At 35.2% G+C, this 22445-nt stretch overlaps 6 protein-coding genes across 6 annotated transcripts; 4 read left to right on the top strand and 2 right to left on the bottom strand.

Annotated features, from left to right (window-relative positions):
• Window positions 1-39: 39 nt before the first annotated feature.
• LOC140888793 (ethylene-responsive transcription factor ERF098-like) lies at window positions 40-498 on the top strand. The gene has a single exon (XM_073296494.1). It carries the CDS (start codon window positions 40-42, stop codon window positions 496-498), a length of 459 nt encoding a protein of 152 aa, XP_073152595.1.
• Window positions 499-2190: 1692 nt separating this feature from the next.
• Window positions 2191-2669, top strand: LOC140888792 (ethylene-responsive transcription factor ERF098-like). The gene is made up of 2 exons (XM_073296493.1): window positions 2191-2443; window positions 2572-2669. The coding sequence occupies exons 1-2, from the start codon at window positions 2191-2193 to the stop codon at window positions 2667-2669; spliced, it is 351 nt and encodes a 116-aa protein (XP_073152594.1).
• A 1742-nt stretch (window positions 2670-4411) lies between these two features.
• Window positions 4412-6574, bottom strand: LOC140892638 (hyoscyamine 6-dioxygenase-like). Its single transcript, XM_073301583.1, has 4 exons — window positions 6322-6574; window positions 5985-6235; window positions 5441-5759; window positions 4412-5000 (listed from the first exon to the last, which is right to left on the bottom strand). The coding sequence occupies exons 1-4, from the start codon at window positions 6508-6510 to the stop codon at window positions 4755-4757; spliced, it is 1005 nt and encodes a 334-aa protein (XP_073157684.1). The 5' UTR covers window positions 6511-6574; the 3' UTR covers window positions 4412-4754.
• Window positions 6575-12016: 5442 nt separating this feature from the next.
• On the top strand, window positions 12017-13061 carry LOC140893455 (RING-H2 finger protein ATL16-like). The gene has a single exon (XM_073302525.1). It carries the CDS (start codon window positions 12017-12019, stop codon window positions 12971-12973), a length of 957 nt encoding a protein of 318 aa, XP_073158626.1. The 3' UTR covers window positions 12974-13061.
• Window positions 13062-13801: 740 nt separating this feature from the next.
• Window positions 13802-16991, bottom strand: LOC140891621 (protein KINESIN LIGHT CHAIN-RELATED 2). Its single transcript, XM_073300208.1, has 2 exons — window positions 15213-16991; window positions 13802-14295 (listed from the first exon to the last, which is right to left on the bottom strand). The coding sequence occupies exons 1-2, from the start codon at window positions 16922-16924 to the stop codon at window positions 14067-14069; spliced, it is 1941 nt and encodes a 646-aa protein (XP_073156309.1). The 5' UTR covers window positions 16925-16991; the 3' UTR covers window positions 13802-14066.
• A 1653-nt stretch (window positions 16992-18644) lies between these two features.
• LOC140888791 (uncharacterized) lies at window positions 18645-21865 on the top strand. Its single transcript, XM_073296492.1, has 4 exons — window positions 18645-19717; window positions 20078-20646; window positions 20692-20840; window positions 21842-21865. The coding sequence occupies exons 1-4, from the start codon at window positions 18645-18647 to the stop codon at window positions 21863-21865; spliced, it is 1815 nt and encodes a 604-aa protein (XP_073152593.1).
• Window positions 21866-22445: the final 580 nt, after the last annotated feature.

Genomic DNA, 22445 nt, shown 5'->3' with positions numbered 1-22445 from the left:
TCCATACCACATATCAAAACAACATCAAATTTCTTCCTCATGGAATCAAATAGGGCACTAGAACAGCTACCAGCAGTAACAAAGTATCGCGGCGTCCGCAGGCGGCCTCGGGGGAAATTCGCCGCAGAAATACGTGACCCCAACCGGAAAGGGGCTCGGCAGTGGCTCGGCACGTTCAAGACGCCGGAAGAGGCCGCGAGAGCGTATGACCGGGCTGCTTATGCATTAAGGAGTCACCGGGCAACTCTGAATTTTCCTAATGAAGGGCTCTACGGAAATCCTGGCCCCATTGGGCCAAGTATAGCTAGTAAATCTCAGCAGACACCAGACGTGAAATCGTCGAATTTTTCTTCGGCTCCCGGAGAGGGATGCAGGTCGTCGAATGACGGGTCGGAAGAGCGAGCTGTGGAGTTGGAGTACTTGGATAATAAGTTGTTGGATGATCTTCTTGAGACGCAGTTTGGGGATGAGGATATTCAAGGATCGATGTTTGTGTAATTTTTAATCATTCAAAGTCATGTTATTACTGTCACGCATCGGGCCTTGGCCCGTGCGCATGTACGATGATCTCTTCACGAAAATGATTTGTTGTATTGTAAGTACTTTAGAAACCCTAATTTTTTTTATTTAGAAAAAATTGCAAATTTAGTCCTGTATGTTTGTTACTTTGCGATTTTGGTCCTTTATATTTTCACATTTCAGTTTTAGTCCTTCATGTTCTGATTTTTGGCAATTTCGGTCCTTTTTATTCGAAAATGCTTGCGTGACACTGTACACGTCAGCTCCACATCAGCAGTGAATTTGTGATACATCAGCGCCACATCGAAAAAAAAAACTAAAATTGCCAAAAAAATAAAGATAGAGGACTAAAACTGAAATGTGAAAACATAGAGGACCAACATCGCAAAGTGACAAATATACAGAACTAAATTTGCAATTTTTCTTTTTTTTTATTTTGTATGCATGACTTTTGTGTTCCTAAATATGTAACAATGCAATATATAAATCATGACATAGATCACTAGATACAACGTTTTTGAAATATATATATATATATATATATATAATCAGTCCAATATCAGCTCCAAAGTTTTATCCGTTCGTAAAATATTCCAACTATCAAATGTCAATTGTCAGCTCTTAAACTTTATTATATGTCTGAAATTAAACATACTCGATTTTCAAAATCCGAGTGAAAATACCACCAATGAAAATCGAGTGAAAATACCACCAAAGCTTTTGCTCGGAACATTGGAACAACATGAGTTACCATTCCTGTTCCCGCGAACCAATTGACTACCATAATTATACTCGAGGCAATAATATATGTAACAAGGTTTTGGCCTCTTTTTCATCGACAATGCCCCCATTAGCTTGGCCATTTTAGATATAATATAGATGCTGTAGTGATTTATTATTCATTATAAAATGAGAAATTAATATATTTTTATGGATCATGCTACATGCATGCATGTACAAATTGAATTACAAATTGGGTTACAAATTGCATTTGTAATTACAAAATTATCATAAACATATTTTTGAAAGATTTTTTCCAAATAAAGTGTAGGGATATAATCTTGTAATTTCAATTGCACTTTGTAATCAAATTTTTAATCTCATTTGTACACAACAATAATTACTTAGCAATTTTTTCGAAAATGATTTGAGGCGGTGGGTGTGTCTTATGTCTCATTAATCCTCCGGAAAAAATGACAAAAATAAAATCGAGGGTAAAAGGAAAAAAAATAGTTTTTTTTTTTTTTTGAGAAGAGACAAAAAAAAAAAAAAGAAGAAATTTTCAACAGAATTAAATTTAGGGCACGGAAGAAGCAAAGTTTGAAGTGTACTTATGACTTTTGACTCTTTGAGAAGAAACAATATTTAAACAGGTTTTTGTCTATGCTACCTCAAGTGTCCGAATGAGGATCCAACAGTCCATATTTTTTGGGATTTGATATAATCTCATTTCAAATGAGATTATATTAAATCTCAAAAAACATGGGCCCTTCGAGGCAGCATATGAGCAGTATATACAAAACCATTTAAACAGTCGACAAATTCAAGCTGTCATATATGACCTCCATATATATATTTAAATAATTTTTCACCGCCATAACAAATGTTATGTAACTCCAAATTTGAAACTCATATCTTCACAAAAAAGTACTTCACATTTTCCTCCTTATTATGGAATCCAACCGAGGATCAGAACAGAAACAAGCGAAATACCGCGGCATCCGCCGCCGGCCGTGGGGGAAATTTGCGGCAGAGATACGTGACCCCAACAGAAACAGCGCGAGGCTGTGGCTAGGCACGTTCCAGACGGCGGAAGAGGCGGCGAGGGCGTACGACAGGGCTGCTTACGCATTGAGAGGTCATCGGGCAACTCTCAATTTCCCAAATGAAGAGCTTTACAGAAATCCCTGTCCCGTCGCGCCAAGTATTATAAATAATATCAGTAACTATCAGCAGGCACCAGCAGTACAGTATCAACTGTTTGATCCTTCTTCTTCTTCCTCCTCCTCCTCGAATTTTCGGGGATTTCGGGAGATGGTTTCGCGTTGGAAGGATGGCCGTGTAAAGGGTCGGAAGATCAGGCTTTGGAGTTGGAGTATTTGGATAATAAGTTGCTGGATGATCTTCTTGAGAAGCAGTTATATAATTAATTTTTCTCTTTGATTTTGGATCATCAAATATGTTGTTTGAGATACGTTTTGTGTAATTTTATCGACTATTTTCCCTGTATCATTAAGCACGTACACTTTCAGTATAAACAAGTTTCGAACATATGAGATTTCCCAGATACAAAAAAGGTTAATATAATAAGAGAAAATAAGTTTTTGGTCCATTAACTTGTCCATGGTTTGGTTTTGGTCCATTAACTTTTTCGATGTGGGTTTTGGTACACTAACTTTGCATTTTCAGTGTTTTTTAGTCCAACTGCATACGTCAATTTCTGATTGGTCCAAAATGATGACATGGACCAATCATAAGCTGACATGTATGCAGTTGGACTAAAAAACTTTGAAAATGCAAAGTTAGTGTACTAAAACTAACATCGAAAAAGTCAATGTACCAAAACCCAAAAAGAGTAAAATTACTGGACCAAAAAACTTATTTTCTCATATAATAACACAAAAACAGACAGATCTCCTATTCAATTCTTTCAATTAAAAAAATTATTATTCCTTATGTCACAAGTAAATATAACGCGGATTGTCGACTTATGTCACGAATGTATATTAATGAGATATATGATCTATGCGTGAACAGAAATCCACAATCAGTTTTTGACTTCTAAATTTTTTAGGTGCTTATTTTTTCTAAAACGAAAAGCCCATCTAATTACACCAATTTTATATTTTATTATATATACATACATATAATTGTTTTTTATCCTTCGTTGTATGACTCACCAAAAAAAAAAATTCGATAGACATCAGCAATGAGTTCAAATAATTAATGCCATTCTGGATCGATGTATTTCATACTCGTACGTAAACTTGTCAGCATTTGATAAATAAAAAAATGGGAAATAGATTTTTTACATTAATTTGTTGGTTAGTAGGTTTTGAGCCATTAATTTTTTAAATTTTAATTTTGATACATTAACTTTTAATTTTTAACTATTTTGTTTTAATTGCTGACATGTCATCAAAATATGACAATATATCGAAAAATACTGACATATCAAGCTATCACGTTCGCAATTATATCAAATATAGCCGACAATTAAAATATAGTGTATCTAAACCAAACTTTAAAAAAAATGGACAAGTTAATGTATCAAAAAAATAATTTTCCCAAAAAATCATATACGATTTTGGAAGATTTCATGTGACGTCATTCTTTTAGGTATGCAATATAATATTTGTTTCCCATATTTTTTATATTTTCATTTGTATGAACTCGATTTATTTTCATCTTATATATTCAATGTTTATCACACAAACGGAACACATTCATATATATATATTGCGATTGGATTGATGAACTTGAAATTATAGATTCAGATTCTCGACTTACTTGGATAGACTAAATTCAAATGGATTAATTTCAAACTCATCGCTCGAATCATTAGCGCAAACACATAAAGAGCCAATCAAACATGTGAATTGCTTTTATTCGTAGACATTGTTTGGTTTGATATATTATTAATTTATGTATAACTTATCCCAATTAATTTTGCCTTATTTTCATCATATTATTTATCTATTTATTAATTAATAATTTTATATCAATTAAATTAAATAAATTATAATCTATCTATCCATCAAATCAAATAATGTATTAACTATTTTTTCTTATTTATTTTTAATTTACATTATATTACTTATCAATGGATTACTTATCCTATCACTCAAATCAAACGGTGCATTCACTTTGATTAAAATCTGAACAATAAATATTTTTAAATCAAACATTTTTATATTTAAACTGATCAAGAAAAGGGAAGGGTACCAAAATACAATTTTAGTTGGTACAATTAAATAATTAGTGGGTCGATGAAATCACCATTAATCACGACTTTATTGGTGGGCAGACATCAAATCTAAGTGGGGTAAAGAAGATTTGTTTGCAATCTACTTACAAATTTATAAACAAACAATATACAAATTCAAACACACTCAACGACAGGTACACACCAAATTTTACAAGCTTCATATTTTATTTTTTCCACACAATTTGACTCCAATTAATGCAACGAACTCTCAAACATATTACAAATTCACCAATATCCATATTAAATATTAATTATTCTTAACTTTGAAACTTTCCAAAGTAACTTCCCAGTCGCGTTTATTTTCTGTATAGGCACTGAAAAACTCTTTGTATGTGAAACCTCTATAAACAGGAGACATTACAGCACAATCCTCCGCAGGCTTCACGACTATGTCCATGGACGGAATCAAGAAAGTACCAATCGTCGTCCTAGCCCGTTCCGAGTGTGTCACCACCCGGTGGATCGGGCTGGAAAATTTTCCATTAGTGATAGCCTGTAGATATAATTTACAAAAACTGAGTTTTACAAAATGGTTTTAATCTAGGGAATTCTTTTCATTAAAAAGAAAAAAGAAAATCACAGTTTTGGTTATGTATATTTGTTACTTTGTAATTTCGGTCCTTCCTGTTTTCATAATTCAGTTTCAGTCTTGTATGTTCGGCAATTTTAGTCATTTATTTCGAAAATTATTACGTGGCACTATACATGTCAGCTCCACATTAATACTGCATTGGTGACACATCAGAAAAATGACTAAAATTTATCAGAAAAAAGACTAAAATTGCCAAAAAAAAAAAAACAAAGATAGCATATTAAAACTAAAATATAAAAACATAGATGACCGAAATCGCAAAGTGACAAATATACGCAACCAAAAAAAAGTTTTTCCAAAAAAAAATAATAATTTGGAAAGAATATATAATAATAGTATACCTTAAGTTGCATTCCAGGAATAACAAAAAACGCATTTTCCATTGGCTCTATATTCATCCATTGCCCCTGGAAAAAAACTTGAAGCCCTGGAACTGAACACTGCTGAAGCATACTTATGAGATTCGGGTCACGGTGTTCGGGCATTCCGACGGTTAAACTCGGATCCGGGCATGGAACATGGTGATTAATCGACAGTAACTGAGTATTACTCAATTCTCCATCAAAATATCCGGGTTTAAGCCCGAATCCTTCACCAATAAGATCCAATATCCGAAACAAAAACTTCCTCCCCTCTAATGAATATTTGCCCACAACTTCCCTGGTAAACCAATTAACCAAACAAATAGTTAGTGAATGGAAATATGGAACCAATATGATGAATAAGGATCCATCAATATTCATATATATGTATGGACTATGGTAGTGTTTGGGAGAGCTTTTAGGAAACACGTTATAGTTTTTTCTCAACAAAATTTTGAATTTTTGTGAAAGAAAAGCTGAGAAGTACTTTCTAGAAGCTCTTCCAAACACTATTTATATATACCGGTATCTGGTCGGGTTTTCTGGCCACAGTCCGATGTGATCTTCGACAGGATGACAATGGTGGGTAAAATTATCCCTCCAGTAATGAAAATCTTCTTTGTCATAATCCATGGAGCTGGAATAGATTCTACATTTTCTTTTCATGTCAGTAGAATAGAAGCCGGATTTGTACTCCGGTGACGTACCGAAAAACTCCTGGCATACGCGCATCGTTTCGTCCATCAGGCTTACAGGGATTCCATGGTTGATCACCTGGAAAAATTAACAAAAATATTATATTTTCTTATGCCAAAAAAAAAAAAATTGACGAATTCGTAAAAAATTTGACGCTTTGAGACCTGGAAGAAACCAAATTCTTGACATGCATTCAGAATCTGTTGACTTTTCGCCTTCTCAAGATCGATAACGGGGATGTTTTCGCATACAGGGAAATCAAGTTTTCCAGGCCTTTTTCCAGGCGGGAACACGTAATTTTCTGGCAAATATTGTGCCGTTTTAGTGCTCCAGTTTGACATAAGAACCTCCATTAATTATAATTTCTTTATTTTGATATCTGGTGAGGATTTATGACTCCAAGAACCTGATTAAATAGGTGAAGAAGAAAAATCATCGAGGCTAATTAAAGTGATCTATCATAGGACCTGGAATTTTTTTTTAAAAAAATCATATATTTCATTTCAAAGGTATGGACCAGCTAGCAAATGGGGTTGAGTACCATGGGCGGATCCACTTGCATATTCTACTCAAAAAACTCTTTAATTAAATTTAGGTAAACAACAAATAATTAGAAAACAAGCCCTAACTATAAAAATAAGTGAATATATATGATTGTGTCTTTACGACAAACTTCAAGTTAACTTTAAGATATTGATATGATAGTGCATCTAACGGTGATTATTTAATAATATATGTTTTATAAACTGAATAACCAATCGACCGAACTCACATCTATATCTATACTATATTTAAAGCTTGAGACACTTATACTGATCAATTTGGTCCATCAAAGTTACCAACGTCAAATTATACATCTATCCTATAAAACTATAAATACTCATTTATTTGTATGGATAAATGACAAAGAGGTTGAAATCAAAATTATACTCTCTCAGTTGATAGAATATATTATCATCTTCAATTTCAAATTTAAAAACCTTGCATATCAACTTCTTTCCAACCAATATGTTTATTTATTTATTTCTCATATATCTTCCTCATTTTTTTTATTAATTACATAATTGTCATTTATTATGTTGCACATGCATCGCGTGTGTCTCGATTACTAGCATATTGATAAATGTTCACTGTTGGATATAAACTTTTAGGATACTACCTAAGGGTTTCATCTCATTTAATCTTTTATATATATTTTTGATAATATAATATGTTACTATTTATTGTTTCGTATTAATTACTTCATAAGCAAGAACTAAGCAGTTTTAAATATAGCGTGAAAACGTACATACTTGTAAGTTGTAAGTTGTAACCCAAATTTATTATTATTTTTATCTGAAATAGGTCGAATTATTAAAACAAAATAACTCAAATATTTCAGCTTTCAATTCGAAATATCCATTTGATATGACGTTTTGTATGTGTACCTTCGCAAGAACTTGAATTTAAACCGATTATATTCATTACATAACCAAAATATATTCTATCATGTACCATGATGAAATTAAAATTATTTAAATCATAAAATAAAATAAAATAAGTTGATGGTATTATTAGCGATTTTTTTTTTTTGTAAAAAAATAAAATTAAGTGTATTTATTGTTTATTGATATGAGGTGGCAAGTTGATACAATTAATAATACAAGTGGATTAAGTTGCACTTGATATATTATTAAGGGGACAAATATGATCTAAGGAGATAAAGTGCATGCGCATATAAGATATTGTTCGAACTTAAATGAATGATAGACACTAGAGAATAGTGATCAAGAATGTATTAGATTCTTATAATATGATGTTACGTCATTTACCCTTCGTGTTTGTAAATAAATTTTTGGGCTACACGATTATGATTAAGAGAAATATTGAGAAATTAATTGTGTGACCTCCTAGAGAAAACTCTTGTGAGTAAAGCTGACGAGTTTCGCTTTTTTATCTGATTGGTTAGTAGGTGATCTAAAAAAAACGATTTTAACAAATAATATTATCTTTGTTGGGGACATGACATGCAGTTGAAAAGGAACAAAGGCTGATAAGATATGGTACATCACCAAGTATAGACATCATAACTAAATAAAATTAGACTTTTAAGTCCTGAATGTAGCATAAAGTATTAATGTTGGAGAGTGAGAAATCATTAAACCATTAAATTAACAGTTAGAATAATATTCATAAGGTAGGTTGAACTCTACCCTCATAAACCTATCTTCAAAAGCAAGATGCTATTAATTAATGCACGATTGATTAAGAAAATGGGACCATTATATATATGCATGCTAATAAAATAACAAATCAAATAATAATAACACCATATATAAGGACATAAGTTAAAATAAACATTCAACGCTCATAATATAAAATTTTTTCATCAATAAAGTTATATAATAAAGGTTCTGATTGAAGTTGTAAATAAAGTCTCACCAAATCAGTTAAAAGTTAATAACTTACTTAATATAAGAACCTCAACCTTAATTACAAACAAACAGTAAGATGAATATGATAAAAGTAAAACATATCATAGACGTTGGAAATAACATAAAAACGAGAAAATTTCAAAACTTATCTTCAACATCGATTACACGTCTCGGTAGCGATCTTATCGTTCTCCTCTATACATTTCCTTAATTCTCGACAATTTTCTTCAAACAAGACGAATTGGTCTTAATTCTTATGTTTCTTCCATAACAAGAGTCTATTAATTAATTAATGCGCGATTGATTAACAAAAGGGGACCATTATATGCATGCTAATTCATTAGACTTTCAATTGATGTCCAGGAAATTGATATAATTGGAATTTTACATAATAAAAATACATTGCCCCACAAATTTTTCTTATTTGTTAAGTAATTGAATTGCTTTCAACTCAATATCAACTTTGATTTGATGTATATCTGGTGACCACAAAGCTTTGTAAAGTTGAATAATGAATCAGCATCCGAGTGTTGAAGAAATTTCTTCGGTTACTGCCAAATTTGATATATCAACTTTGTTTGTCATTTATTAAGTAATTAAGATTCCTAGTCCGGACGTATATATATTTCCTAAATTTCACTTAAACTCAGAACTATATATATAAATTATTTTTATAAGATTTTTTTTGTAAAAAAATTGACGAGTGTAATTATGGTTATCAGAAATTTTGTAAAAAAAAAATTGAATTTTCTTCAAAATCTATACTATATATAATAAAGATATATACATATATTTAGTATTAAATAATAAAAAACGTATCATGATGTATATCAGATTTAATTAGTATAAATGGTTCATGTTTAATAATAAAAATATAATAAATGTATTTGTGTGTGTGTATACTCATACATTTAAAAATCAATAAATGAATTCCAGATGAAATTACATGATATTTTTTACCTAAAAAAAAATTTACATGATATATTTTTAATTTCGAAATGTTTAGTACCGGGGTGGCAATCTGGTCCCCATAATGTGATATTGCCACCAGGAAAAAGAAAGAAAAGAATATATTATTTTATTTGTTTTTAGGTACTAATTAAACTGTTGCATTGTCGATTTATTACTTTTGTAATTTTCTTTCACTCCAACAAATTTTGGGCCTAATATTAGATTATAAAGGATCCTATTGTAAATGTCACGGTCCATTGGTTCTTCAATTCACAAAATAATTCTCGAAAGATTAATTAGAGTATTCATCTGATTTTTTTTAAAAAAAAATACAAAATAATTATTATTGTTTTAGGATATGATTTTTAAATATAGATAATTATTAAAATAGATTTTTGTTTAAAATAAATGTCCGAGTCTTATTCATTAACATATTTGTATCGTATAATTGTAATTTATAAACATGAGTTCTGTTTGTGAGTCATTTTCAAACTCACTATTTTCTTTTCTTTTTTAATTAAATTTATAATATATTTCTTTTTTTAGTTTTTGAATGTAAGAACTCGATATCATATAATTTAAATCTATAAATTCATGGCAGTTTGATCCAATATAAGATATATACTTCTTAAAATTTATATACTTTAATCGAACATTTAATTAGTTATATGTTATATATTTGAAATTTTATATATATCTGGTACGCACGCACGCACGCACATTTATATAAAATTATTCGCATGTCTTGATTGAAAATGGAGTCACATGAATTTTTTTAAGCAAAATGTTACTAATGTTTTTAGCACACTTGTTATATTTTCTAGTTACCAACTAACCATCATGTATTCGTTATTTCATACATGAGGCTCGGTCGAACTGAAATAATATTTTTTTTCGTACTAAGTGTGATTCATTGAACATATACATAGATACACGCTTTGCATGTATAAAATAATCATATTTTCGATAATTTTAAAAATTTATCTATTAAATAATTTTAAAATAGTTTTCCCATCTAATTAATTCGATTCACCCGTGATTATATGCTACTTAATTTTGACCGAGCAACCAATTGTCCCGGATATCCGACTTAGATAGTATGGAAAAATATTAAAGTAATAATTTTGATTAAATATAAAAACTTCATAGAAGCCACGACTTACATTTACATATATAAATCGGTCTTTCTTTCTATGAAATAAATAGGTCATCTCAAGAAAAAAAAAAAAAGTTGATCGGGATAATCGAACTTTAATTATTAATTAAGTGCTTACATATTCTACTGACTCGGATATTCCTCACGAGCCACAATATATTTATTTTATTTGAGTTTACTACATTTATTTTAACTTTTAATATTTGTGAACACCAATTTGAATTTGTAAACGTGACATTAATTTGATCCGCTTAATTACTTCAGCGGTAGATGTTTTAAACGGCTGTAACGTTTATATCATATCTTAACGTGACAGATATTAATTAATGAAGATGATGTGTACTTATTATTATTATTATTATTATTATTTTTATAAAAAAAAAGCAAAATTGACACTATTCAGATTGTTATGCAAAGAACATAGATAACCTCATATGACAAAAATAATTATGCCTATCGTTTTTATCTTTTCCTTATGTTTATCTCGAAAGAACAAATAAATTTTTTTTTTTTTTTAAAAAAAAATGTGAGAGCTCTTACTATAGTCCAATTTGGGAGAGGAAGAAAATAGTGTGTGGATATTGAATGACAATTAAAGAATTTTAATAACCAAAATATTGATTAACAAATATTAAATACCCAATTAACTATCAAGTAGAGACATCACTTTGGCACAACTATAAAAAAATAACAAAACTAAAATATTAGGAAAAACTGTAATTTTGGTTCTGTATATTTGTCATTTTGCAATTTCGATCTTTTATATTTTCATATTTCAGTTTTAGTCCTATATGTTCTAATTTTTGGCAATTTTAGTCATTTTTCTTCGAAAATGTAAGCACTATACACGTCAGCTCCACATCAGCACTGCATTGATATCACATCAGCGCCACATCAGAAAATGACTAAAATGGCCAAAAAAAAAAACAAAGATAGCGGATTAAAACTGAAATTTGAAAATATAGATGACTGAAATCGCAAAGCGACAAACATACATGACCAAAAATACAATTTTCCCAAAATATTGTACAGAATAGAAGATAAAATATTGGTATGAATTTCGAAGAATATTTCAAGGCTGGATTCAAGTTATCAAATCTCCCCCCTCGTTTCCCTCGTTAAATAACTTTAATTTAGTCAACTATTATATTATAATTTATGAGTGCATCGCATATTCGGAAGTCAACTCATTAGTACGATAATAAGCAATTTTAAATATTAAAAAAAAAAAAATATTTGTCCCAATGAAATTTCACAAATACATTAAAGCACCTCCTTTCATTGAATCGTCTCCATTCCATTTCATTTCATTTCATTCTCCAAACTTGATTCTCTTTAATGGAGAGATCACAAAACACACCTGAAACTCAATCTCCTCAGCACCTTTCCAACAATGGCTTCCCAATAATTGCCATCTTAATATTAGCCATTGCAGCCACAGCTTTCCTACTGATCAGCTACTACATTTTCGTGACCAAACGTTACTTCATATGGCAACAAGTCGACCCTTTACGGCGTTTTTCCTTCAGGCGAACACCGCCAAGTGTAAATCCATCGGCATCTCACTCGCCTTTGTGGCAGAATCAAGGGCTCGACGAGTCACTGATCCGGGAACTTCCAACTTACAAGTACAGAAAGAGCGAGTTTGGACATAGCAGCGCTCTTTGGACATGTGTCGTGTGCCTGACAGAGTTCCAAGAACATGAATTGCTGAGAGTTCTCCCAAAGTGTAATCATGCATTCCATTTGGATTGCATTGATTTATGGCTTCAGAACTGTTCCAACTGCCCTTTATGCAGATCGGCCATTTCTGGCCGAAACCGCTTTCGGCCCCATAAAATATGGGCGCCTAATTCATCACCTCAAGATCCACACCCAATGGTTGGAAGTGAAGAAGATTTTGCAGTGATTGAACTAAGTGGGGGAGATGGGAATGGTGGTTTAGCTAGTAGACAGCAGGAACGAGTCAATTTGAGTCGTTTCTTGGCACAACCCAGAAGCCATTCGTCAAGAAAGCTTGAGCAGAATGTTGGGGTATCAAAACCAAGACAATTTCAGCATGTTCCGATCATGGGAGATGAGGATGATCAGATTTCCGTTCAGTCCATCAGAAGATCTTTCTCTATGGATTCCGTGGTGGATCGCCGCGTTTACTTGTCAGTTCAAGAGAATTTACGGCAAAACAGGGATCTTAGTCAGGTCAGAAGCAATGAAGGAAGCAGCAGCAGAAGCCAAAGATCGTTCTTTTCTTTTCGACATGGAAGAGAATCAAGAAATGCAGTTCTACCCATTTGAGCTTTAGCACGTAAAAGGAAAGTTTACTCCCTCGACTAAATTTTTTTGCAACCACCCTTTCGTATATAGTAAATGGAATAAAAAAGCAGGCATTGGCAAAAGGAATTGTTACACTTTTTTTTTTTTTTCTTGAAGGGATTGTTGCACTAATTTTTCATGAATGAAAAATATTTTGTTCCAAGTTTGGGAGCTTTCTTTATTAATTAATCTAGACCACTAGGCGTGATTACGGAGCCCATCGATATTGCAATATCGAGTCAAACGGGAAAAAAAATGAAGTTCAAGATGGTGCGATCTTGGGGAAAATATTAATCAGATCCTAAGCTTTGCCAGAATCTCTTCAAAATATTATTTTACTGGAAAGCCCGCGTGCTCCAAATACTATTTGGCTTATATACGTATACAAAACTTAAAAATATAGAACCAGTACAATTTTGTTGCTAAATCTGGTGCTATATTAACCAAGTATTGTCATTTTCCAGAAAAAAAAAAAGAAAAAGTGAAGCGATATCAAACAATTAATAAGAATGTATTATCAAACACAGCAAAAAACTTGAAATGAGCAGCAAATGTGGCGTCAAATGGTTCCCCATCCAAGCCATTCAAGCTGACTTTTACATGCACATGCTTCTTCAAAAATGCACTGACAACCAGACTTCTATAATCCTTTTGACCAGTGAAGTGAGAACATGATCCATGTGACAAACTCCACTCCCTAGGTAAAAATATTATTTTTACTTGTTTTTAAATTTATTCACAATTTTGGTAGAACTTTGAATGTAAAGTGGACGGATGCATCCTTTATAAACAACAAGAAGACATGTTTATTGAAATATTTGATCAAGCCGGAGATTTTCCAAAATTGACTGTATATGGGCCACGAGAACAAGACACCAATCAAATTCGAACACTAAATACTAATCAGCAGCATATACTAAACCTGAGGTAGCTACAAGAATAGCCAAAAACAAATCGATGTAACAACTGTAAAATGGACAACAAAAACCTCTTATTGAGATAAAAGGCAACTTCTCCAAACTCCATGTAAGCATTGTTTGTCGTAAAGCAGAATTCCGCAGTATGGTGCATTGTATTACCTTTCCACAGCTGGGGTATTGCATTCTAAATCTTTTGCAGTTGAAATTTCATCACTTTGAGGCAAAGGTAATGCCTTCATAAGAGATTCCATGACAGAACCGCTAGCTTTATTCTTTAATTCCTCAAGAACTTGCACAGCTTCATCATATTCATCGCGTGCGCTAGGTCCATGTCCCTCCCAGCCCTCAACTACCTTCTCCTGAAAGTTGATCGCTATTGGATAGCTGCTAAATTGAAAAAGAGAGGTTCAGGTTATCACAGCTTGACATGTTTGTGCAAAAACCTATTAGAATTCACAGGATCTCGGATATCTGTCCTCTGATATAGAGCAAACCATATATCAATGACTGGAATACATGGAAAATTAGCTACATATCCCAAACTAAACAATTTCATGCCCAAATCAGGACAAAAAGTGTTTTGAATCAAGGTTTTAAATACTTCCACTTGATGAAGCCACTGGTGTAGAAACTTCTTCAACGATGTATAAAACTTCATACTGAATTGAAGATTTTGAAGTGAAATTCAATCAATTGTTAGCAGATGTAACAATATCTGCAACTGAGTAATTACCCATTTTTTTCATCTTTTCTCATATATATTCTGATTTTCACGTTTGTGTCTCTCAAGTTTTATGTTTAACCACACATAAAATAGAATCATAAACTAAAAGAGATCTAAGGTTTCGCAACATGCCATGCCATTGTGGGCCACCTCTAACAACACACATGCAAACATGCAGAGAAATGAAAATTTCTCATTCGCCTTTCTAATTCTACATTTGAGATGATAATTCTTTTTCATTCCATTAAGACCATGTAGCTTATAGCCAAAAAATGCAGTTGAAACGGCACCATAGGACTAAGCAATCTATTGACTAGAGTGCCAAATGGATTCTAATACCAAAAACTTCCTTGACGCAACTTGTATACAACAATTTAACTTAGCATAAGCCATAATGTTAATCTTTCAAAATTAATCTATTAAAGTTTTTTTTTAAGATAGTAACTCATAGTAAGAAGAAAGGTAATCAAGGACCGCAACACAATGGAAAATCATGCTTAGATTTAGGTAAGACAAAGTATCAAGCAAAAGATAAACCAAATCAAGAATTCAGGAAGCAGTTGTCCAACATTTTTACCTTCCCATGGCTGCATATGCTTTCGAAATGTTATGGCATGCTTCTATTGAATCTGCATGATGAGGTCCAAGGGAAACATCCATGATATCCTTTGCATAAGCAAAAACCTGAGCAGCTGATTGGGGTCTATCTAATTCCAAATAAGCTGCCCCCAAGTTATTGTAGACATAGCCCACTCCGTAATGCTTGGAACCAAAACTCTCCTTTAATCTTTCTGCCGCATCTTCCAAGAAAGGGACTGCCTGTTCCACTTTCCCTGTTAACAGAAGCAACCAACCAATTCTTGCAGATACACTTCCCACAGAATGTTGCTCTTGTGGCAGCTTCTCCAGCATCGATAAAGCTCTCTTTAACAATGAAATTGCAGCCACAAATTCATTCATGGACTCATACAGCATTGAGATTTCCATAAATGCCTCAGCAACAACTTGAGGAGAACTTTTCTCTTTCTTGTCAAGAATCCCACAGGAAATTTCCAAACACCTCTTCGCATCGGCAATCTTTTCTTCATTACAAAGTGCTTTGGCCATGGAAATAAAGATCATAGCTCGATCCTCGCTCTCTTTCTCAGTCTGTTGAACAACTCCCTTCAAGGTACTAATAGCCTCTTCATATCGCCCTAAAGCAATCTGCATATTTGCAGCATCAATCTCCGCTCGCAGCAAATCAGAACTAAGGCCCCATTTCTTCAATACCCTCTGAGACAACTGATTTTGTTCTAAGGCCTTTTCGTGCTCCTCTAATCCAGTATAAATAACTCCCAGAAGTCTCCTGTCATAGGCAACCTCCACCGAACTTTGCCCCAACTCTTTCTTATGAATCTCCAAAGCCTTCAAACAGAACGGTAACGCATCCTTGAAATTCAAAATAGCAACATAAGCCTCTGCAACATCCCTATTGGCCTTACCAAGTTCCCTGCTATCTTCCTCCAAAGTTTTTTCTTTAATTTCCAAAGCCTTCCTAAGATGAATAAGAGCCTCCTCTCTCCTCCCCATAGCCGTCTTGACATTAAATAATTCAAACTGAACAGCGTGTAAAATAGGCATAATATGATCCGGAGAGTAAGAACTATCCCCCTCTAACTTACTCAAAGCCCTATTCGCCCTATTCAAATAACTCAAACTATCATTAAACCTTTTCAAATTGAAACAAGCAGAACCTAACAATTGTAAAGTCATTGCAAGAGGTAAAGATAGCTTACTGCTGCTGCTTATATCACCATCATCCAAAATTCTCAAAGTCCTCTGGGCAAAAGAAAAAGTCTTCTCAGGGTCCTCACCTTCTTGATCAAGTTTAAGCCCTAGCTTCAAACAGGCCAATCCCAGTTCCGTCTCATCAAAGCACGCTTCCATGTCTTTGAAAGCTTTAAGCATGTCATCAAGAGACTCCGCAGACTCAAAGGCCTCCTCAAGCTCGGATTTTTCCTTGATTTTCCTCTGCCTTGAGGACATCTGGGGCACGGGCACATTTTGTGACTCTGCGTCCACGAAGGCACTGAAATTTTGAGATGGGATGACCCGAAACCCATTCAAGTAAAGGTCGAGAGACAGCAAAGATCGAATCTTGGCGCAAGACTTGTGATGGGCTTTTGCTGGGTGAGCAAGAGAGTGTAAATTTGTGGTGTTCGCAAAGTCTCTTGAAAGAAGAGAAAATGTAGCTGTGGAGTGACGTTTTCGAAGGTGGGAGAAGAGTTCGAATGCAGCTCTTCTCATGGCGATGGATTTGACGGGGGAAGTCTTGGAAATCTCTGCTCTGCAGGATTCTACTGTTAACCTTAAACCCGGCGAAAACCCTCTGCCCGGAATCTAGATTACCAAATATATATTTTTACTTCTTTCTATTTTTCCTCTACTAGTTACACATAATATTCTATCATTTAAAATTTAAAATTGTATATATTTTATTTCAAAATAATAATAATATTTTTTTTTCTTCATTTTTCTATTATTATATGTGTATACAACAGTCCAAGAGGCTTGATCAAAATCAATGTTGAAGCCCTTATCCACCCAAATCTGAATTATTTCGGAGTGGGAGTTGTGGGAAAGGATGAACTTCGGTGATCTCTTTTGCTTTGGGCAAGTTGCGAGGTTGATTTGAACGGTTTAGGTAGTGTTTGCAATATGAAGATTTTCTTCACAAATTAATGAAGAAAATCTCTATAATCATTTATTTTTTGAGCATTGCTCATGTGCTGCATTCAAGAGCTCAATTTTTTTGCATCATCCAAGGGCTCAATTTTTTTGCATTTGAGATGTTCACATAAACATCTCAAATGCAAAAAAATGTGGACCGTTGGATTCCCATTCGAGCATTATCCAAATGGGGTAGCATAGACTAAACCGATTTGAACTGCACATTGCAAAGACTTATGCAGTCCTGAAGAGATGTTTAGCGGCTTCTTAATGGAAAATTCGAAGCTATAGAGAGGGTATTACCCATTCTGCGCGTGGTGGGTCTTTATTGACCCAAAATCATGTGGGACCCACATGATATTTGTAAGATCGAAATTCCCCTTGTCAATATGCTTCTCAAACGTGGATTTGAACATGCATTCATAGTTACAATATGCGTATTAGTTACTAGTCATCTCAAAATTGTGATTCTCATATTGAAAAATATCATTGTAACAGTATAATGTAACTCATACACAAACATTTTTCTTTCTTTTTAAAAAAAAAATTATAGCACATCGAAAACTTACCATATTGATGCCCCTAAAAAATATACAGGTCTAACCCGACCCGAGCCCAATAATCCATATTTTTGGAAATATACTTTGAGGCTCATCTAGTTTATTTTATGAAAAGCCCAGTCTGAAATGGCCCTGTTAGGGAATAAGATCATAATCATGAATTCATGGGCTTGAGCCCTAACTGGTATGGTTGGAGCCGACCCGAGCCCAGGAAGGGCCCAATATCTGGAACCTTCTATTACTCTCGGGCACATGAAGATCATCAACAGATAAGGACAGTATCTAATGAATCCAAGATTTGACATTATCTCTAAGTTGGTGTTAGAGTCCTACTGGGTCAAGGCTCCTATCCGAGTAGAGTCCTACTCTAACACATGTTCTACCTCATCAAGGTAACCTACCCCTCCAAGCCCCTATAAATACAGGTATGGTTCATGATTTATTCATTCATCTCTTCTATTCACTTCTTGTTCACACACTCACGCACACATATTATCTTGTTCTTACTTTTTGTCAAGCTCTTTCACTTTCGAGCACTGGCTTAGGCATCAGAGGGGTCACGCCGAAACACCTTCGGCGCCCCTAATTTAGCTTCTGTCTGTGCAGAGCTCCGTCGTGCCCGACCCGACCCGCTTTGTGGAGGATTTGGAGATTCGCTTTACCAGACCGAACCCGGAGGAAAAATTCGACATCATCAATTGGCGCCGTCTGTGGAAAATTAAAGAAACAGAGTTAAGATGGTTGGCACGAATGGAGTAGATACACAGATGGAGCAACTAGTTGCGGCCGCGGTTGAAAAAGCTATGGCTGCAAGGGCGGCTAATCTCCCTCCCCCACCACCAGATCAGAACGAGCAATTAGAGGAGATCAAGAAATTGAAAGAAGAGATGGAGCTTTTGAAAAAAAAACAATCCGGATATCTAGCCACGCCAGCCCGAAATATTCCCTTCTCTACTGAAATACTAGAGTCCGAACTCCCCAAAAACTTTAAGTTCCCACATGTGGGAGAATATGATGGAAAAGGAGACCCAGAAGAGCACTTGTCCCGTTTCGAGAATGCCGCACTGCTGCACAAATATTCTGACCCGATCAAGTACCGAGTCTTCTTCAATACCCTGATTGGGCCAGCGCAACAATGGTTTAACCTACTACGACCGGGGGATATCAAGGAGTTCAAAGATTTCAGCAAGACATTTTTACACCACTTTGCTAGTAGCAAAAAACACCCTACAACTACTCTTAGTCTTTTTGCCATCAAACAGCAAGGCCAAGAAGATTTGCGCACATATATTCGACGATTCAGTGCTTTGGCCCTTGAAGTGCCTACTGCTACTACTGATCTGCTCATCAGCACTTTCACCCAAGTACTTGCTACGGGGGATTTTCTTAAATCTTTGATCAAAAAACCATCATCTACTTACGATGAGCTGCTTGCTCGGGCGGAAAAATATGTGAATCTAGAAGAGATACAAGTTTCCCGGTCGAATGGGTGGACGAACAAGCCCTTGAGTCCAAAGAATGTTAGAACTCCTAACCCGCCTCGGAGAGCGGGACCAGTTCCTCGACCCGAGCTGCTTGGACAATTCACCTCTTTCACCCCTCTAAGGATGGGTAAAACTCAGGTCATGCGAATATGTGAAGAAAAGAGACTTCTACAGAGACCTCCATGGAGTGAGCAGGGACCCCGTAGGCCAAAATCAGATAAGTATTGTGACTTTCACAATGAGTATGGGCTCAATACTAATGATTGTCGTCAGCTGGAACAAGAGATTGAAAGAATAATACAACAGGAGCCAGGGATGAAGGATAGGTTGGCACGACAAAAAGTGTGAGACCCCGTTTCTAATCTTCTATTCTCGAATAATTAAACAAAATCAAACACGATGAGCCGCGTAAAAACGAATCAAAATTTTTTTTTAAAGGAACTCACGCGCGCCCACGCCAGACCACGCGCGTGAGCGCGGGCATGCATAACGCCCTGTCCGCACGTCCTGCACTCTCTCGGAGGCCCGGGCAGGGCGTTATGCGCGCCCGCGCGTCCCCCCTTATAAAAAAAAAATCTACTTTTCGCAACGTGGTTTTGCGTCGCCGAATGTAAGGTGTGCGTCGCTAAATGTCTTATTGATTATTTTTATTTCTTTTGATTACATGATTTATTTATGTTTGATAGATTAGAATCCGGGTCTTCACAAAAAGGAGGATATCCCTCGAATAAGAGGAGTCACGAAGGTCCCGATCATTATGCACAAAGACCCCGACCTGGGCCGCCACAGGGAAATTTCCAGCGTCCGAATCAAAATCAACCTAGGAATAACCAAGGAACACCAACTCCCACAAAAGGTTTCATCAACATGATATCTGGGGGACCGACTGATGGAGATTCCAATAGAGCAAGAAAGACAAGCAGTCGGAAATTGAGCAACATGGAGATAGCCGACCAGGTGGTTAGGACAGGCCCGACCCTTTCCTTTGGCCCAGATGATCTAAAAGGCTTGTCAAATACTACTCATAATGACACACTGGTTATTCGAGCTCTAGTCGCCAATTACGATGTGTCCCGGATTTTTGTGGATTCCGGGAGCTCGGTCAATGTACTATTCCAAGAGACAATAAATCAGATGGATTTGGGAGAATATAAAGTAGAACCCGTGGTGACATCATTGTTCGGGTTCACGGGTCATGCCATCCGACCTACTGGATTGATCAATTTGCCGCTCACTTTGGGCAAGGACCGTACAAGTAAAACATGAATTGTCAGCTTTATTATCGTGGATGCACCATCAGCATATAACGTTATCTTGGGAAGACCAGCCATGACTACATTCATGGCCGTGGCTTCAGCACTATATCAAAAGATCAAATTTCCTGTGGGTAATGAAGTGGGCGAGGTTCAAGGAGATCAGAAGATTTCTCGAAAGTGCTACGTAGAAGAGGTACAGATAGAACAAAAAGCAGTCAAAATTAATCATGATGACCGACCCGGGCCTATAGGTCGGGAACGAGTAAATTTGTTGGAAGAAGATACCCCTCTTACTGCCGAAGAAGAGTGCGAAGAATTTTTGATTTGCCCTCCGACCGGGTCGGTCAAGGTAGCTCGGACGTTAGAAGCCTCTCTTAATGTAACACCCGAAAATTTTAATACGTAAATTTGCATGCATAATTAAGAAAAATAATTATTTAAAAATTTATATTTGGGTTAAATGACATTTATGTGTTATTATGTGAATTATATGCATGATTTAATTTATTTTAGCATTTAACCCGCTATTTTAGAATTTTTAGATTTTTAAGGAATTATTGGTTTTGATCGCGTAAACGGGACCGTGGACGGACGAGATACCAAAATTCTTAGCCAAAAATATTTTATGAGTTTTATGAGCCTTAGAATAATATTTTAAGGTATTTTGTCAAGAAAATTTTATTATTTAATTATATATTTATTTAAGGGTTGATTTTTAGCCAAAATTAGTCCATTTATTGACTTTTATTGATTTTTAAAATTAGCCTAATTAAGTATTTCGGGATTTTTGACTTATTATCAGATAAGTATGTATTTTAAGATTTTAAAATTTTATATTTTTATGGTATTTTATTTATCTATTTAACTTACACTAATTTAGCCTAATTAATTTCCTAATTACACTAAAATAAATTCCTACCCTACGTGATTCTCCCATCAGCCGCCTCCTATCATCATCATCAACCCTCCTCACATTTCTTTACCAGAAAAATCAGCCCCATAGCCGATCGAACAATTTTGTCTTTGGAGATTTTGGTTCGTTCGTCGTCCCGGAGACCCGTAAACGCATCAACTCTCGTCAAATAAATTCAAGGCATGTCTAAATCCTTCTCTTGGCCACCATATAAGCTACTATTCACGCATGATGGTTTTATTTCAGATTTTTATCATGAACTTTTTGATTTATGCATGTAGGCAAGGCTTTTTATGTATGTTTGATGATTCTTTCACTCATGGCTCACGTTTTTCATAGTATGGCTTGGTCCAGGACTGAGGGTTCGGTCAGGGGGTGTCCTAGGGTTCCTAAGGATCGAACCATGGCCAGGTTACAGGCTGGTTAGGGGCTGGTCGATCAGAAACTTCATGGAAGGGTTGTGGGTGCGCAGGGTTAGGGTTTAATGGAAGAGAGCTCGGCTGGTCCATGCATGGTCATAGACCAGTGGGGCGTGGGCTAGGTTAGGACCGCCCAAACGTGGGCTACGTTTGGGCGGCGACGCTCTGGCCAGGGGCGGCCGGAGCTGGCCGGCAGCAGGCCAAGAAGGCTTGCTGCTCGCGGCCGAGAGAGGAAGAGGGAGGGGGATCGGGTTTTGGGCTGTGGTTTGGGTTGGGTCGGGTCCTGGGGGTCCGGGTCAGGTCTGGTAGGTCATGGGTCGGGTCAGTAGGGTTCGGGTCCGAGATAGGTGGGCCGGGCTTGGGTATTTTAATTGTTAAGTATTTAATAGTTTTAAGTGTATTTTGTGCTTTAAAAATTAGTTAGAAAATTATTTGGGCCTCCAAATAATTTTATTTGGGCCTTAAA

Source organism: Henckelia pumila, chromosome 3 (assembly GCF_033568475.1).
Source record: "Henckelia pumila isolate YLH828 chromosome 3, ASM3356847v2, whole genome shotgun sequence".
NCBI lineage: Eukaryota > Viridiplantae > Streptophyta > Magnoliopsida > Lamiales > Gesneriaceae > Henckelia > Henckelia pumila.
Note: the sequence above shows the minus strand (reverse complement) of the source record. Positions and strands in the feature narration are given on the sequence as shown.

Bases quoted from the DNA above. Each gene is read 5' to 3' on its own strand.
- LOC140888793 (XM_073296494.1), top strand. From the start codon at position 40: ATGGAATCAAATAGGGCACTAGAACAGCTACCAGCAGTAACAAAGTAT.
- LOC140888792 (XM_073296493.1), top strand. From the start codon at position 2,191: ATGGAATCCAACCGAGGATCAGAACAGAAACAAGCGAAATACCGCGGC. The intron at 2,444-2,571 runs GTATTATAAATA...TCGCGTTGGAAG, and splicing joins TCCCTGTCCCGTCGCGCCAA to GATGGCCGTGTAAAGGGTCG.
- LOC140892638 (XM_073301583.1), bottom strand. From the start codon at position 6,510: ATGGAGGTTCTTATGTCAAACTGGAGCACTAAAACGGCACAATATTTG. The intron at 5,760-5,984 runs GTATATATAAAT...TTGGTTTACCAG, and splicing joins GAAAACCCGACCAGATACCG to GGAAGTTGTGGGCAAATATT. The intron at 5,001-5,440 runs GTATACTATTAT...TTATATCTACAG, and splicing joins TTCCTGGAATGCAACTTAAG to GCTATCACTAATGGAAAATT.
- LOC140893455 (XM_073302525.1), top strand. From the start codon at position 12,017: ATGGAGAGATCACAAAACACACCTGAAACTCAATCTCCTCAGCACCTT.
- LOC140891621 (XM_073300208.1), bottom strand. From the start codon at position 16,924: ATGAGAAGAGCTGCATTCGAACTCTTCTCCCACCTTCGAAAACGTCAC. The intron at 14,296-15,212 runs GTAAAAATGTTG...TCAATTTAGCAG, and splicing joins GCATATGCAGCCATGGGAAG to CTATCCAATAGCGATCAACT.
- LOC140888791 (XM_073296492.1), top strand. From the start codon at position 18,645: ATGGTTGGCACGAATGGAGTAGATACACAGATGGAGCAACTAGTTGCG. The intron at 19,718-20,077 runs GTTGGCACGACA...TATGTTTGATAG, and splicing joins GAGCCAGGGATGAAGGATAG to ATTAGAATCCGGGTCTTCAC. The intron at 20,841-21,841 runs GTACAGATAGAA...TTATGCATGTAG, and splicing joins GAAAGTGCTACGTAGAAGAG to GCAAGGCTTTTTATGTATGT.